The sequence below is a fragment of the Phaenicophaeus curvirostris genome, chromosome 2 (assembly GCF_032191515.1).
Source record: "Phaenicophaeus curvirostris isolate KB17595 chromosome 2, BPBGC_Pcur_1.0, whole genome shotgun sequence".
Lineage (NCBI taxonomy): Eukaryota > Metazoa > Chordata > Aves > Cuculiformes > Cuculidae > Phaenicophaeus > Phaenicophaeus curvirostris.
The window spans coordinates 20,235,328-20,254,208 of NC_091393.1; the positions used below are offsets into that span (position 1 = coordinate 20,235,328).

The 18,881-nt window shown below is 35.2% G+C and overlaps 1 protein-coding gene across 4 annotated transcripts in view; it reads left to right on the forward strand.

Moving 5' to 3' along the window:
• Positions 1-18,881, forward strand: part of KHDRBS2 (KH RNA binding domain containing, signal transduction associated 2) — a 358,444-nt gene that overhangs the window by 291,590 nt on the left and 47,973 nt on the right. For all 4 annotated transcript variants that reach the window (XR_011336927.1, XR_011336928.1, XR_011336926.1 and 1 more), the window contains exon 7: positions 18,078-18,160. Coding sequence is in view for 1 of the 4 variants with exons in the window: in XM_069851484.1 (XP_069707585.1) it covers positions 18,078-18,160 (83 nt within the window). In the remaining 3 variants the exon portion in view is untranslated. The remainder of the gene's footprint in view (positions 1-18,077; positions 18,161-18,881) is intronic.

Consider the following 18,881-nt stretch of genomic DNA (forward strand, 5'->3'; position numbering starts at 1 on the left):
GAAAGGCTTCACTATCCCGAAAGGAAAATTTAACTGAAAAACTGAATTTAATTTTAAAAATATATTGTGACTAAATCAAAATACAAGTATAATTTTGATTCAGATTCTGGTAAATTTTGAAGAAGTTTCTCATCATATGTTCCTTGATTTTCTTTGTGTTGCTTGTTTACTTTTATTCCAGCTTTCACCAGGAGTGGCTGGTAAGACATCAGAAGGCCTACAAATGCTCTTGATATTATTTTCTAAGTAGAAAAGTGCAGGAATACAAAAGATGTTTATCGAAAACACACACACACAAAACCAAAAACCTAAAATAATATTGTATTTTAATGGAAATTAAAGTGTTAGGAAAAAATAATGAAATCCGAAAATATAAAAAAACCCGAGAATTAGAGAAAGAAACAAACTAGAAGTTCCACACCCATTGCTTCTGAGGGAAGAAATATTTTGATTTCCTGATCATATTTGAAATGACTAGCCTCTGAAATTTAATGTTAAAGTGTATGTATAGGCAAGTGTTCAGCACAAGGAAATTTTAGATGTGTACACATCAGTGTATTTGCATGAGTGTTCCTATCTCAGTCCTGGTTGTAGGTAATGGAAGAAATTAATATGATGTGATGTGAGATTAATTGAAAAAGATAAAATATAGATAAAAGATGGTATTAGTCACAGTATTGGCAGAAAACTCTTCACAATCATTCTTTTTGGATGAAATAATGGGGAAAAATAATCCAAACTATTTTCAAATACTGTATAGACTTAGGAAAGCATAATTTTCTCACAAGCAGAAAGGTTAGATTTTTCCTTCAAATAGTTATAGTGTGTTAGGTCTCAGACATACTGATAGATGTCACTAACTATAATAACGTTTTAGGTCATCTTGCAATCTAATTCATTGGTTTTGTTTTGCCATATGTGATCAAAGAACACTAGATGAAGGTCTGAAGGGCAGCCAACGCCTGTCACGTGTAAGTGAAATCAGATGAGGAAATGTTTTGACAAATCAAGAGAATACTAAATCTGTCAAGTTAGCTTAAAACCGTTCAAATCCTACAGAATAAATTTTGAAACCCATCAAATGTTCTGAGATACAGGGAAAGTCCTATGACTAGACTGTAATGAACAAAGTCAGGCCCTTAAGCTCATCAAGACAGCAATTTGTTTCAGTGGAATTTTGAAACATCTTTATGCAACAGTAAATTCTAAGCTGATACAAATTTCTTATTGTTGTGAACTTCTATTTATGGATCTTAAAGTGTTTGAGTTGATAAAGCTGTTTGAGAAGATAGTCATATAAAGGTTTATATAACAGCCTTTCCAATAGCATCAATACCTAATCTTCTTTTAAAGCTGATGTGAGCAAGAGATGACTCATACTGTTTAGGGAGGTGGTGATATGATCTAAGTAATTCTGAGGGTTTTTTTCATTGCTCTGACATAGATTTTCACTTTGATTTTGAGCATGTTAATTACATTAACGCTTCTAAATTCTGTTTTCTGCATGTGTATAACAGGGATAGTGATAATTAGTTATATCACAGGTTTGCTTGAAAGCTGAATACATTAAACAGAATCATAATTATCTATATTATTATGTTAGTTTTTCTTATAAATAATGGCAACTAGAGTATAACACAAATTTTAATTTCTGAATTAATACCTACAGTCACTTTTCCCATATTTAAAAGTACAAAAATATCCCATTTATTTGTTTTTCTGGTTTTGATGCCACTGAAGTCCATGAGAGTTTTCCCACCATTTTAAGGAGGAACCACACTTATCTCAGTGGATAACTTGTTCACATGCTGTAATTTCATCGAAATATAGACCAATATGTCAATGAGGTTTTTACCACATGGACTGAACAATCCAGGAGGCAGATGAGTCATGCAAAAAAAATATTTTTCTCTTCTACTTATCATTTCTGTGATTGTTGCTGTTTTCTATGAAAAACAGAGAAGCTAATTCAGGAAACAGAAATATGCAGCATCTTTTGCTTTAGCTTTTGCTTTCTCATTAGAAGGGAAACCAAAAGCAAAATATGAAATATCACTTCTCTTTGTGTCAAAGGATCATTCTGAAAGACAATTAGAAGACTATCTGTGAGCAAACAAAATTTTTGCAGAAGTATTATGTACTTGAACACTACTCGATTCAAAACCACCAGTCGAAAATATGATTCAAAGGCATTTTGAGGATGGAAATCAAGAACTTCAAAAATCACTGTTACCAAAATTTTTCTATGCTTAAACACTTCGGTTAACATCCCAATTTCAATTTTATAGAAGCTTGATACAGCTTGCTTGAATTTTCCTCATTAGTGAGTAAATAGATATATGTATCCATCTATGGACTCCACTAGGGTTAAATATGATTTACAGCTCAGAATCATCTTCTGCAGCTAAAAACTAAGGAATAAAGATGAGCTGTATCTGTGTTATAAAAGATCAGATCATAATACAGATCATTTACCTCAGTGTTCTGTTTCAGCTCTAAGGATGTCAGCATATCGTGAAAGAACTAAACACAACTGAGAATAATTACTGAACATGGATTGCAATCTAAAGCTCCCTTCTCCAAGACTGTGTCCCAAACCCAAATTTGGATATTCATGCTTCATTTGGCAACCTCTCTCTCCTGAATTAATCTTTAAAATTTGAAAAAATATCAACTAGGTAAGAATACCAATATCATAGAATAGCTTAAAGCTTAATTGTTGCAATGGACAGTCTTATGAGAAATGTAGATCAGGCTGAAATGGGTATTGAAGCAGGTTTGGCACTTCACTGGACTGTTAAGGTATTGTGCTGTTTTGGAAAGAAAGAGGTGGTATCAGCTGTGTTTTGTGGGCACACTGATCATGAGTGTATGTATTAGCAATTGTTGGAGTGTGCCAGCTGCTTCAAAACCTTCCTGGATAACAAGTGGAGAACTTCTATTTAGTAGATACCAATTAGGCATCAGTAGTATACAGTTATGGAGGTGTTCAGTTCTGACTGAAGCAGCTACAAGCCTGCCCAGAAATTTTGTGAATATAAACCTCAAAATCTTAGGTGTTTCAAAGCATATTGCTAGTTAGCCTCAGTTTTGGAGGATCAGTGCTTGATTAAGACAGCTCCCAACTCAAAACATTCTGTTGGGCTGCCTGGGCAGAGGTTCTAATGTTATTTGAGGTATCCCGTAGCCTTCAAGACAGCCACAGAGGAACAATAATGTCATGTAAGACCCCTACCCTGCTGGACCAGGAAGCAAAGGATGGGCAGGATATCTAAAATGATAGTAGATAACTATGTGCAGCTGCTGAATTGAGCTATCAACGTCTGCTTTATGGTCAGATGCGAGGCAGCTAGCTTTCACCCTGGCACCAAAATGAGTTAGTATTTAACTAAGCAATGCCACTGAATTACGCCTTTGACGTGCAGCAGGCATTGATGAGGAAGACCTCTTTAAAATAAGAAAATTTTGTTGCTTATCCAAATAGACTTCAATTTCAACCTTTTCATATGGACTTCTCTTAAGCCTGGAGTCACTGTTATGTTGTCCATTACTTTTAATTTCTGAACTCAACATCTTGAAGTACAAGAACTGCTTAGATCCTAAGGCACTACAGATGGAAATATGGACAAGAAGAATGTTGCTTTTAATTTCTTCAAGGAACATTTTCAGGTCTGGCTGTCTGCTCTGATTTTCACTCCGATGTTGATAATATATTCATCAATCTGCCTCAGGGTCAAAATTGAGATACAGCTTTCCTCAGCTGGAAAGGTGACTATAATTTCAAAGCTGAAGGCTTGATCATCACTGATGCAACACTTTTATGTTTATTTAAATACTACTAATTTAGTATCATTTCAGAGATGTTTGCAATTAAGTGCTTTAAAAACCCTTCCTTTATTTTATAATTCTGAGCCAGGTTCTAAGCTTCCTAAATTTCCAGGCTGATGCTCAGGAATTTATTAATCACTCTTTACTGACCCATCTCCAAACATTTCACCGAGGGAATAAGCACCACAAGCCTCAGTGACTTAGTTTCTGTTTAACAATAATGATAAATAGACAAGACAATGTTCAGTACCCCTGATTGAAATCAATGTTCTCATCTGGCTACTGGTATGTATAGGAATATGGAAATCGTGAAGAAAGTTTCTTTTTTTATATTTTTAGAAGAATACTGTGTGAGAAATCAGCATCAGAGTTAAATCTGCTTCTCTTCTTCTTAAGTACATTAGCAGAGTGAGATTTTGGTAGAGATGATGGTTTTGTTTTAAGACAATGAACATCCAGCTCTTTGCTAATATACTCCAGCCTCTTGCAAATACAATTCTTGGGCTTAGAACAATGGGACTCAGTGGTGTCAAATGTTTTCATTAACCTGACATGGATATTTCTTAATGATAAAATTTGAATACAGAGAATCACTAGTGACAAAAACGGTTGGCTACCTTTAGATCAATATCCCCTTAAGTGAGCAATTCATTGCAGTCAGCAAGTATATTTTTATGTAGATATTTCATTTAGTGCTATAGTAACTTTAGTGTTCAGTATTGAGTTTTACAAAGTTATGAAATGGATAGCTTATTAAACTAAAAAAAGAGTTATATAATTTTTATTTTAATTTTAAGTAATGTTTTGATGTTTTATGCAATCATGCATACATTTTTACACTAGAATAATTCCTAGTCTTGGGCAGGAAAAAAAAAAACCTCTGTCCTATGGATTTTCTGTTTCAAAACCCAACTGAATGCTGTAATGAAGCACTATATAAAGTGCTGATACCACCTTTGTGAATGGTTGAGGTTTTATTATTTTTTTCACATGGATTCCTAAATCATTGACCATTACAATCACAGCTAAATCAATGTCTTTATTTTCTCCAATGCATTAACAGAACAAGGACATGTCAAATGAGGAGATAATGCTGCCATTCTGGAGTAGTGGTCTACCAGCTGAATAGTTAGTGATGAAAAATTACCAGCATGAATTATCCCTTTTCAGAAAAATTTGAGACTATAATGATACTTTTAAAGTGACACTTTAAAGTGACAGTATTTTCATTCTCTGTCATTAGAGCTTGTAAGATGAGAATAACCTTATGCTCATTTTTTTAAAATATTAAAGCAGAGTCTGAGAGTCAGTTGGCCTTTTCTCCAAACTGATAGTGAAAAAAAATGTAGTCATATGCTTCTCCTTTTCTGTTTGAATAAATGCCAACTTTTCCTCTTTGACTTCGTTATTTAGCTATGAACGTTCTATCCTTCAGAACTTCTAAAACTAGCACAGTGGCTTTTTGAACTTGCTGCCTAAGACCTGATATAAATTTCAAAGAATTCAATTTAAAAATTCCTTTTAACATTCTTGCTCTTTAAAACAAAGAAGATCACACGCAGATTTTTACCTTATCCAGGTCAAGATGTTATCATAACATAAGCAACATAAAGGTGAGTGCGTAAAAGGCTGAGACAAAGTTTAAAAGGAAATAGTAATTTACAAATTATATCTTTTCATTCTGTGCCCTACTTTCTCTTCCTTAAATAGAACTGATTAAGATTTATTGCAATTTGCATTTCATATCACAAAAATACCTCTGTATAAAAAGAAAAGAACAACAAATAAAAACAGCTGAAAGTTGCCTCCATAAAAATAAACAAAAGTTATAGCTAAGAGTCTTTATGGCATACAGGGAAATGTAATAACAGAGGGTGTATCCTGAGTGGTAGGTCATGATGGAAAGCTTATTTTTGTAAAAATCTTGGGGTTTTTTTCTAGAAAGCTGGACAGACAACAGAAATGCTTTGTGGAATTGCTTTAATATGTTTCTGCTCATATATGTGTATTTGTATATGTTGCAGGGCAGGAATGGGGTGACACAGTTCTCCCTAGAAGATTATTACAAATAGACTTAGCATGCAAGCTTTAAAATTTAAGCTGTTGAAGAACTAAAATCACACATATTCAGCACCGAATGTGGAGCTAGAAGTGCTCTGAGCTTAGTGAGAAATCCTAAGGAATGACAGCAAAATTTATTCATTAAAAAAACAACAATAATGCAAGATTTCAAGTATATCAGTGAAGTGTTCCCTGCTGTCTATATTGTCCTTCCACTTCTACGGCCAGAGAACAATCTCTTCAAACTTTTTTTTTGTTTTCTTTTTTTCTTTTAGAATGTAGTCAGCTTGTGACATTTAACACAATTTATTTAATGTAGTTGTTAAAAAGAGGAACTAGAAATTACTTCTACCTAGAGATTTAAGTTATAGTGAACATAAGTTTGTTTTCCATACATTTAGTGAGCCTCATAACTGTGTACACTTATACAATGTAATTGAATGAAAGGGATGCAAATATTGCTGTAAACCAAGAGCAAGATGGGTGCTCATGTGTGTATATATATGTATGCATATGAATTTATATGTATATGTTCCTTAATGTATTAGTGTGTGGCATGCAATGGAAGAATCCTTTCCTTACAAAAACTTAGATTTCTACAATGCAAAGCATTTTTACGTCTATATCAGATGTTACGATTGCAATGGTCAACCAGAAACTTTACTTATAGTTTATAGTAGCTCATCAAAATCTAGAATGCACTTTTTTCCAGAACATTTGCAGGTGCAAAGCAGAACAATTAAGTTGGTATGGTTATGCTTTCTATGCATGTTAAAATGTTCCTTTATTCAACATCATATTAATTTTTGATTGATAAACATGCTAAAATAAGTGGCTGAAAACAGATGGAGATTTATTAGTAGAAATTCATTTGCAAGTTAAAGAGATGGACTAAAAGAAATTATTAGATTCTCCAGATCAATTTTCAATTAGATTGTTGGATGCCATTAGTAGCCTGGACAGCGATTGGAGCAATCATGTCCCAGGATGGGTCTGTACAGCTTTGGGAACCCAGCCCTAGATGTGCTTGAGAAGGTTGTTGAACTCTGCTTTTGGTGTCTCCTTTGCAGTATTTAGAGTAAGAGAGATATTATTGGAGGTGAACTACTACTTTTATATAGTGAATGAAAACTAGTGCTAGTGTTAAGTGGACCGATTGGCAGCCCATCAATATTTTTAATCATTTTTTATTCATAATACACTTATCTCTGTTAATCTAGCAAATATGCAGCCTGTTTTCTGAGTTTTCAGCCGTGAATGTTATAGCTGGCAGGTAAAGACTGTGCTAGACCAAAGCAATTGGAGATGCGTGGTAGAGTGTAGCATTCAGTAAGGGAAACCATCCTTACTCTCCCTCCTTCTTGTGTCGTCTTACAATCTGGGATCATGATGCATCCCTGTGCAGCATAACAGTCAGGCTGTACCAGAGTCTTGGTATACACCATACATCTGATTCTCTATTTAATACTAATTTTGCTACTGTGATCCATATCGGCATCATTGTGATCACCTTAAAAAAAATATATGCAAATTCAGTTGGGTGCACAGCACGAAGACTTGCTGAATAAGCTGAGTGTCTTGCCGTGAAATCCATATTCTGAGGTCTGCCCAGACTTCCTGCAACTTTGTGGGTGGAATTTAATGCAATAAAATTCCATCAGACTGTAGGGATTTAATTTGGGCAGGTCTTATATCACCACATGAGAGCCACTTGTGCTAGAAATCTTTCACTTTAATGAAAGTGTTTGACATTCTTGATCCAGTACAGTCAAAGTTGACTGGGCATCTTTTCCAGCAAACCTGTTTGCTAGACCCAGGGAAAAGGGATTGTAGAGGCAGGGGTCTATATAAGGTTTTTATGCAGATTTGGGGGTTCTGGCTTGTTGCTGTGCTATCTGCTGATCAGTATATCACTGTCAGTGTCAGGGTTGCATTTCACTTTGAATACTTATATTTGAGTTAGTTTTAAAAGAAAAAAATTATAGATATACAGATATCAGAGAATACTGAGATGAGAGAATACACCTCACAGGTACAGTGAGATATATTTAGTCATATGGGATAAAGTTAGCAGAGGTGTCTGACACAAACGTCTATTAGGCTGTCAGACAATCTCCCAAGAGAAATGGTGGAATCCCTACTACTGGAAAATATTTAGAATTTGATTAGAGAAAGCACTAGAAAATGTGCTGAAAGGAGCAATCATATTTGACAGGAGCTTCTAATAGATGATCTATTCTTTTCTATTCCTAATTTCTCTAATTACATGCTCAAACTTGAAGGAATAACAATTTAAAGACTACTTCTAAGTATCTCAGTATGTATTAACCACTTCTTGCTGTTTTGCTCGTTATTGTATCCACAAATGAGAAATCCTGTCACATTCTTCATGTTTTCTCTGATTTATACCCACCCTTTCTGTAATACTTCCTGTACAAGATTGTGCTAGTTCACTCTTCTTACGTATATTTTAAAACCAAGAAGACAATTCTGCTTTACCTCTAATCTTTGCATTTTAGACATCAGGCTAAACTAAACTTCCTGAAAATTAAACTAAACTCCCTAAAATTTAGGGAGGTGATTCTGCCCCTCTATTCCTCTCTTGTGAGACCTCAGCTGGAGTCCTGTGTCCAGTTCTGGAATCCTCAACATAAGAAGGAGATGGAACTGTTGAGGCGGGTCCAGAGGAGGCTGCAAAGATGATCAGAGGGCTGGAGCACCTTCCATACAAGGACAGACTGAGAGAGTTGGGCTTGTTCAGCCTGGAGAAGAGAACATTCCGAGGAAATCTTATAGCGACCTTCTAGTACCTGAAAAGGGCCTACAAGAAAGCTGGAGAGGGACTGTTCACGAAGGCTTGTGGCGATAGGACAAGGGGGAAAGCATATAACTTCTAGAGGGACAGATTTAGGCTCGACATCAGGAAGAATTTCTTAACCGTGATGGTGGTGAGACACTGGCCCAGGTTGCCCAGGGAAGCTGTGGCTGCCCCATCCCTGGAGGTGTTCAAGGCCAGGTTGGATGGGCCTTGAGCAGCCTGGGATGGTGGGAGGTGTCCCTGCCCATAGCAGGAGGGTTGGAACTTGATGATCTTTACAATACCTTCCAACCCCCACCATTCTATGATTCTAAACTGTATTTCCTAGTCTTACAATATCTGTTAGAAAATTAAATATTACGGTTAAGAAGTTGGTGTCAGTTAGCACTTTCATTTTTATTCCTGTAGAGTACACAGGACCAAAACAAATTTCCAGGAACATTTTCATTCAAGCACAACCAGCAACAATGAAAATATTGCTGCATCCACTCTAAAGCAGCACTTCTATTTAGTGGTACCCAGTGACAGAACAGAACAAAGGGCAATGGGTACAAACTGGAGCGCAGGGAGTTCTATCGGAACATGAGGAAAAGCTTCTTTGCTTTGGGAGTGACAGAGCACTGGAACAGGTTGCCCAGAGAAGTTGTGGAGTCTCCTTCTCTGGAGATATTCAATACCTGCCTGGACGCACTCTTGTCCAACCTGCTGTAGGTGAACCTGCTTTAGCGGGGTGGGGTGATGATGATGATCTCCAGAAGTCCCTTCCAACCCCTATCATTCTGTGATTCTGTGTTTATCATAAGCCAAAAAAAATTAGTTTCTCTCATCTGCAACTGATATTAACTTAGCATTTAGTTTTCATAATACTGGATTAATTTTTATAACTTTTAAAATCTGCCTGTATTTTTCACAGTAAGTTTAATTATGTCAGCTCTTCAAAATTTAAGTTTCAATGAACAAGGTTTGATTTATTCAAATATATAAACTGATGAGGCACCGTATTCATGTTGCAACTTCAAAAATTAAATCAAATGTGTCACAGAAGTGCTGAAATACTATTTAGTTGTATGGCCTAAAACAATGCCAAAAAAAAGAATTACCAGTGTTATATCTTCTCAGTATTGCTTTTTGGTCTTTTATAAGGTGAGAAAAACAAATTTAAGAGTCAATGTTTATGTAAAGAATCAAATATTGTGCAAAATTCATAAATTAAGTAAGACAATTTAAAATATATTGTCAAATTTATTATCAAAAATATTTTTCTATAAAATTAGATTCTAGGAAATATGTGATGAACTATCTTTGTAATTATCTAGGACATCTGGAATCTGATTCAGATAGAGATGTAATTTATGAAAAATGGGGGGGGGGCAGTATTGCACAAAGATTAGGACATAAAGATTCCAAAGATTGCCTGAACTTTCATCTAGACCTGCTTTAGAATTAACAAATACATCTTTATTTGTTCTATGTTTTGAGCACTTTAAACGATTTTGTCTCTTATTCCATTGTGAAGTTTTGTTACTGTTATGTATTACTAACTCATGGAATTCTTGATGGTTAAATATATTTGCAGAGAGGATAAAAATGGATCAAAACCAATGGGACTGCACATTGAATTAACCTATGTCATTTCTTTTCTTGACATAGAAAAAATAAGATTACTTTTGTGGAGCTGTTTTGTTTTAATGATGCAGTAAAATTGGACAACTCTCATAGCTGTTAATCATGTTGACTCCTACAAGTCTTTTCCTGATGGAATTCTGTAAATTCAGAGATATGGGCAGTTTGTAGAATTGGAGGATGTATTTACTAGAACATGTTATTTTGTATTTGGTAAAGCTGTATTTAATCTCCCTACTTCCAGCATTCATACATACACCAGAGTGAAATTTTACTTAAAATTCAATGCAATTCAAGGTCCTGTAAAGTACCTGTCAAAGCATTTCTGCTCTTTGCTGGTACCTCTGACTTTAATTGCATATTTACAAGCTCTGAGATGGACAATTCTGTGGACCAGTTTTCAAAGGCTGGAAAATAAAGAGGAGAATTCCTTGGAGTTTCCAGCCACTCAAGACCTGAAAATTTCATTTCCTGTATTATTATAAAGCTCATTTAAGGTTTAAATGGTTTAAGTTTAAGGCATTGTGTCTAGCAAGTCAAACCATTGTGAAATACTTTAAAACATCAGTAAGTTGCTAAACTCAGATAGAAAAGTTGTCTTTCTGTAATAGATAATTGTAATGATTTCTGTATCTATGATACAAGAAACCTTACTGTTCTATGGAAAGATTTTATGTCTGCTTCATCAATTAATTATAAAGCTGAGGGAGCACCAGGATGTGCAAGAAGTTCACCATCTGCTTTGCTAGAAATTTTGGAAAGAGAAATGTTAGATATGATAAAATGATTAAAACTAGTAGTGGGCATATTACAGCCCATTCTCCCTTGGCAGTCAAAGGCTGCTTTCTATTCTATTCATTTTAGTTCACAGGGAAAAAACAAGTCTTTCATTGAAATGCCATTTATGTGATATATTGTCACCAGTGCAACTTGTTACTGTAATTTATTGTCACTCCAGTGCTATGTAAAGCAGTACATGTCATCAGTAAAAACAACAATTAAAAAATCCTTTCTTTGGGGATCTCAGAATCATAGAGTAGTGCAAAAATGAAACTTAATGCAAATATACAAAGAAGACACCTTGGATTATTTTTTTCATCTCCACTTGCTGCTTATTACTAAAAGAAGTTTTTTTGTTAATATTGGTTGATGTTTCTGTATGATATTCATGTGCAATAAAACCTGAGTAAAGAACTGACATTGAGATTAGGATGCTATTCCATAAGGAGAGGCAATATGAAAAAAAAGCACAAGTAATATGGGAGAGGAAATGGTTGATGTCAACAAGGTTAGGGGATGGGGGAAATGCAGCAAGGTAAAACGGGTGTAATCAGCAGCTGAATATACCAAGCTTTTACACATAAATTAAAAGTTTTAGTGTGATTTCATGAGCATAGGAGAGCTCATGGAAGGATTTGAAGAAATAAAGATAGTAGTCGGATGAAAGTTGTAGTGTAATAATTGCAGCAGAAATACATTATGCTATAGACTGCTGTCTTTCAAATATGGAGAGAGTAAGAAAAATTTCATTCCTATTAGATTTCTTTTTTTTCATTCTGTTCTGATTTTTTTCAGTACACCACAATGTATCCTAAGTATTATTTGTTCATTTTGCATTTAGTTGAAAAATTAGAGAAAAAAATAGGAAAAAAAGGCACCTGCATTTAGAAGAGTACACAGCAATTACTCAGAGTATCTGATATTATGTTGCACTGTGGCTGTTTTGTCACTGCACAGCTATTTGTTTCTGTCTCTTGCCATATCTTTATCTTGCATAAAATCAGCTTTAGGACTTCAAGGTAGTAAACTTGTTTAGTTTTACTCATACTTATTACTCTAATTATTCAACATGAGACGTACTTAAACTATTGAAATATGAGGACATGAATAGGTCTTTTATGTTTTCTGCTTTGAATCTGCAAAATTGCTGTGACTGTGATTATATTGAAATTTCAATTGTATTTCCACGACTATGTGAAAAATATTCTCCTCTATGTGTTTTGCCACTCTGTTATAAAGTTGTTTCACCATTGCTGGTATGCGAAGAATGAGACTGATTTTTTTTCAGAGGTCAGAGGTGTTGAGATTGCTTCATTGCTTCTGGCAAGCACATCTACTCCGGTTTGTCTCAGCACTGTAGAGTCTATTTCATATATTGCATCTATGTAGTCCATAACACGGAACTCTGATTTTTCAATTGATTAGTATTCACATTTTCATTTTAGTATTTTTGTTATTAATAGTACTACTTATCATATTGATGGATATAGTGCCACTCTACTTGTTTTTCAGTTCATCTTCAAAACGTGTGGTAGATCTTACTAGTGCAGGGGATATATATCATCTTCAGCAAACTGACAATATCTGGTTTCTCTTTTTTTCTGACTCTGGAGGTATGAAGAATCGTTTGTACTCATAGAATAATTTAGCCAGAATTTCAGTTTCTAAGCATAAAATTACAATTCTGGAAATCCTTGCTCAGCATTAAACTAACTTTCCATGTACTTCACTGAGCTTCATCTGCTCTAACTGCAGGTTTTCAACACTGAATAATCCAAATCAAAAGAAATTTAATTTTTTTTCCCCTTTTTGTACCTGGTAGAGAGAAATTGCCGTTTGTCTAGATTACATAAAATTAATATATTTATATATGCTCTATTCAGAGCTGTCCCTACCTTAGAAGGGGTTGAAGAAAGAGCACCAAAGTAATGAGTTTCACTGTGATGGAAGGCAAGTCCTCGCCCTTACAGAGCTCTAGAAAGCCTCCACCAGCTCAGCACTCATGTTTTGTTGGGAACACACAGCAGCACTATTTGCTGCTTTTTTAAAAAAGATCAAGTAGAGGACGTGGCAGTAGTACAGGGCCACGTATAATGGCTGTTATCTGTTTTAACTTTGGTTAAATTGCCATTTCTCTGTGACATGGTTTAATCACCTTAAATATTCTTTGTAGGAACAAAAATAAGAATCATTAAGCCAAACAGGCAATATGACTAGCCAAGGACGTGAGTCACGCATCTGGAAGAAATCATCTTTCTGGATGTATTTCTCTATTTTCTCTCCGGTGTTTCATGCACAGTAAAAGGACTGGAATTTAAAATCTCCTTTAGTTGTTCACATTTCCTGAGTTGTAGCTGTGCCATCCGCTTGAGATGCTGTTCTGATATTCCCACCCATCATCATTCATAGTATCCTGATTGCATTCTGTGTCTCACTTTGCTTCAAAATTAAGTTTAGCAGCACTGTTTTAACAACCTCAGCTTTCTCTGAGAAATAAATTCCTCCAAACAATGAACTCACATACATAAAGGTTAGTTACCTAAATCTAACTCATCCTTCCCAGGCTCCCTTTATAGCCATTGGAAAGAAAGTTCTAATTTAGAGAGCAATTCAACTTGTCTTCAAGTAGGTGTCAAAAGAATGTGGGATTAATTACCCTGTAAAAATGTTGTATTTCTGCTCTGTTATTCTTATGGGAATGTACTGCTAGGTTAGTGGTAGACAACTGGCTTTTAGCCTTGTAAAACGACGCCCCATGATATGGATGCATGAATGTCACCAAGTTGCAACAGAAAAGAGAGAGTATTTGTAGATTATAGAAACAAGGAGAAAATAGTGGAAACTACGCAAAGACCTCACTGCTGGGAAACAACTGGTTTTACTTAGAGTTACAATTAGAGGTTGATTTTTATATCCCCACCTTCTCTGAGGTACAATACTAATTTTTGTGTAATGCTGAGTGCAGCAAATGAGAAGGGCTACCCTGGTTCTCTGACTGCAGACATTTTTCTTGTTCACATATTTGCCAAGTACAGAGTCACATAACTCACTTGACTTTGACTTATTGCTGATTGTGGTTTCCTTTTTTTAAGAAGTCTAGATATTTTGCAGGTTGCTACTTTAGAAAGTGGGTTATCCTCTATAAAAAACTAATCAATGTTGACTTCCTTGCAATGTATTTTATCATTTGCTACATGACATACATAAAATATTGTCAGTAGGGTCGTTTTCATTAGAAGTACTAGAATTATTTTCCTTCTTGGTTTCCCAGAGCTGAAACCTACCGTTTTTCAGAGCATGCTTTGAAAACCCTATTTTCTAAGTCTTCTCAAAGAAGAGGTGATTTAAACTTTGTGTGTTTGGCTGTGGACAGTTATTGTTTGACATAGGGTTTTAAAGTAGAGTGGGAAATTTATGTTTGAAGAGATTGGGTTGTATTAGATTATGATACTGTTATTACTGATAATACTTATTACTTGTTTGTAATTCTAATATTTTTTTCAGCATCTGAACCTTGGAGAGGATTTGAGTAAATTTAATTAAGTAGATGAATCTTTCTCAATGATGTCTTGGATGTTCAATCAAACTGATACTTAACTTCTGTAGTAGAATATAAGCCTTTTGTCCAATTATGTCTTTTTTTTCTTCTATATCCCTTTTCCCCCTGACTATAATTTTCATTATCAATGACAATGTAGTGTGTATTTGCTCCTGAAGTGGGTTTCCACAACACCAATTTTATGAGCTATTATGAGATTATTCTAAGAGTTTTTCCTATCTTCACTTTGTGGAGAAAAATTGATAAATAATTAAATATACTTAATTTAAAATTAGTATTTTTTAAATTGAGCAATATTTAAAATTTTTCCTTAATTTTTCTGTTATTACTATTACTATTCATGTTACTGTTGTTATTATTATTGTTTAAACTATACAAAATTCATCCATAATTGTTCATAAACATTCTTAGCCCCATTGCAGTTATGCCTGTGTATTTTTGTTCCTTTATCTTGGGTTCATGATCAATCACTGGAAAGCCAGAACAGATCCTAGTCACTGGAAGACTCACTTTCCTTTTGCCTGAAACAAAGCAAAGAGGTCTTCTTCTTATGTTTTGGAAAGATTATTATATAAATAAATACCTGAGATAAAGATACCCTGGCATAAAAACCTAGCCTGGAAATGGCTATCAGTTTGACTTTGAATATTGCTAATGGTTCCCCCATTTCATATTTTTCTGTTCATTCCAGTAAGCTTTTTCTTCTGAATGGTGGTGGCAGCTTCTATAGGGAAAAAGTCTCCTCACAAAATCTTCCCAGGCAACCAACCCCAGGTCCCTAGATAGCCTTGAGAATCAAACCTCATGAGTAACTTTTTGGAGTTCAAAGGAGCCTGTTTTCTTTGGTTCTTGCTTATCTGCATCCTCATTACCCTCTTCAAAGAAGTCTGGAGATTTAGGGAAGCACTTTCTTCCTCTTCACTGAAACTGGGTGGCTTGACCCTATCAACGCATCATACAAATTTTCTAATACTGTGATGGGTGTGCAGATGGATTCTCCAGTGGCAGACATTTATCAGACCAGGCTCAAAGTTGCTTTATCTAAGATATTTCTGCTGGAAAAACACAGACCTCAGTTAAAAGGGGTTAGAACTCACATACAGGGTGGAAGTTCCAAGTGTTATATACATAGATGTGAAAATTTCTGGTGGAATAAATGAAATCATAGAAATTATATAATTATTAAACTGCCTTTATCTCAACCCATCAATTTTATTTTTTTCCATTTCTTCTCCCCATTCATCCCACTAGGATGGGGAGGAGTGAGTGAGCAGCTGTGTAGTGCTTAGTTGCTGGCTGAGGATAAACCTCTAAGAGGACAGCTCTATTCTATAAACATAGATATACAGAAGATTTATCAATTTAATAGTTGATTGTTTGTTTGTTTTCAATACAAGAACTAATAGACCTAAAGAGTGCATGAAGGAGTCTGACTGTACAGCTGAGTCAGCTGATTGAACTGCATTTTGGAGAAGGGCATCCTGGGTTTTCGTCTCTGGGTTTATACAGAACTGCTCTTGGGAGCATTATTCTCTTCATACAGAGAACACAGAATATGTGAATTTGAATGTCCTCAAATTCATAGTTTCTTAATAAGGTTTACATGGGATCAGAGTGTCTCATCTCTTAAAATGTGCATAGAAAAAATACCTTCGAACATTAACATAAGTTCTGGGGAGCTGAAAGTTAAAGAGAAGTAAAATAGTGAGTTTGAGGTACTTCAAGGATGTGAAGGGAGCTGTTTTGGGTCTCAATTCTAGATGCCTGAAGGCTTCTTTGGGATAAGAGTGTCTGGGTACAATACACTGAATTAAACTTTGAAAGAATGGTAGTCTGTACAAAAATAGTTCATCTGTAGAATTAGAATAGTTCTCATACAGATTGACACAAATAAGAGAACATTATCCAGAAGATACTTTTTCTTCATTAAAGACACATTGTGCTTTTTCATTCTGTCTCTGCTTTCCAACCATTCCACTCAAACTATTTGCACTGTATTGACCTGCTCTGAGCCTTTAGGGAGGCTGCTAAAATCTGTAACATGAACCTGCAGAAGTGTCAAATATTAACAAGTGTTCTCTGCCCTGCTGGTGCTAAATGTTGATCCACCTCAGGCATCAAGAAGCTGAGAGAGCTAATTTATAATTGCTGGCTTTCCTGTTCTCTCATGGTGGGTAAGCATGCTGAAATGCCTTTCCTCTAGCCATTCAACTTTATATAGGAACTTGCATCACCCTAATCTTCACAGCAGGTTCCTACCCAGTAGCATAGTAATCAACACGACTATCATCTGTCTCCTACGGTTCATTGTTTCTCTCATCCTGTCCCTAGAAGGAAGATTGTGTATTTAGCTATGTAATGTTAAATAGACCGCTGTAGTCTGCAGGGATATGTGTTAACCTGTACATTTTTCGATGAGTTTATACTAATGGAGGCAAGTCAACTTCCATCTGAAACAGAAGATGATGAGGTTTGTGTGGACTTCATGCCCATTTACAATAAGGGCTGGAAGGAAGATGCAGGAAACTACCAGCCTGTCAGTCTGACCTCAGTGCCAAGGAATATCATGGAGTAAAAAGCCATCCCCTGGATTATATCTTTATTTATTTATTGTCGGTTCTCTGAGAACTCTTTGTTTCAGTGGCAGCTACAATGGATCATAATGGCCCATGAGTCCCCCAGTAGAAGATTCAGGCATCAGACTAGCTGAACCACCTTCTGAAGTTACTTGTGTCTCTACAGCTGAGGCAGACGGAGCATTTGTCTGAGCCCTCCAGTCAGGACCCTTACGTTAGTTGGGAGGAACATGTATCAAGGTGTTCATTAATTGTCATAGAAAAACATGCCTTCAAAAAGAGCAGGATGCTCCGTGAAGGAAAATATTCCTACTGTAAGTTATAAAATCATAATCTAATACTTCCTCCACAAACATGCACAGATAATGTTACCCATTAGTTGTTCAATTTTGTTGGGTTTTTTTTTAAATAGAATGAGTATACAGTCTTATCATAGTAGCATTCTTAATAATGTTGTATATTTTTCCTGTCTTTTGTTCATTTCACCTCTGGGTATTTATGGAACTATTTATATAACAAATTGCTAGGAAATTATTGTTTTCATTGTCATTCATCAGTATTCTACACAGATCCCACTGAAGCACTGTGGTTTGGACAATACACCACAATTTGTCAATGAATGAGCTGAGCTCTTGAATAAGTAACTGATATCTTTATCCTTGCAGCGTACAGATTATTCTTCACAATTCACAATTCTCACTAGTAGGTTGCATGTTTTACATTCTATAGGGCAAACATAGCACGTGTATGTTGATGCAGGTTGCTTTTGCAGCTTGATAACATGCTTTGATTTATCACCCTTCTAAGCTTTGTTGTTCTGTTTTCCCCTTAGGGATATGATGATGGATATGGGGGTGAATATGATGATCCAAGCTATGAGGCATATGATAACAGTTATGCCACCCAAACACAAAGGTAAGAATTTGTAGTTTTACATTAATTTTTCAAAGAGGAACACTTATTTTCTCTTAGCTTTTTGTATAAATTTCCTGTTTTATTTTCCATGTTAAATTCTAAAAAAATTCACAGAGTTGTTAAAATGTAATAATGGCTGTCAGAGTCTATATACAAAGTTATTCAAATGAAGAAAAAATGCAAACAGCTATACATTTTAAATTGTTGTGAATTAAGTGGTACTTTTTTTTTTAAGAAAAGCAATTGATTTACTTAATATTCCTACCTAATGTTGTTCTGATATGTTTGTACTTTTTTGTTTTACTATCGCAAAGTTGTCAGGGGCATCTCATTTATGTGAAAAACGTTGTGTTTTACAATGTTTCGGGCAAAACCAGAGGGAATTTTTTTTAAAATATCATAATGGTAAATAGCTGCCATTGCTTGACACCTGTTTTCAAGGTAAGCTGCAGAAGGGGATTGCATGCCTGAAGTAAGGCTGGAACTATATGTTTTCAGCCAGTTACTTTCTCAACAACTCTCAGAATTGATAAAAACAATCAAGTTTTTAAATTTTATTTTATGTCCTTACTGTATGTGATAATAGGGAAAATTCTATTAACATCTTTTATGATTTGTGTTACTAAAATAAGGTAACAGAAATGATTGCTTTTTATCTATGCATATACCACACACTCATAAATTGATCTGATGGTTAGTCCATGTTTATTAAATATGAAAG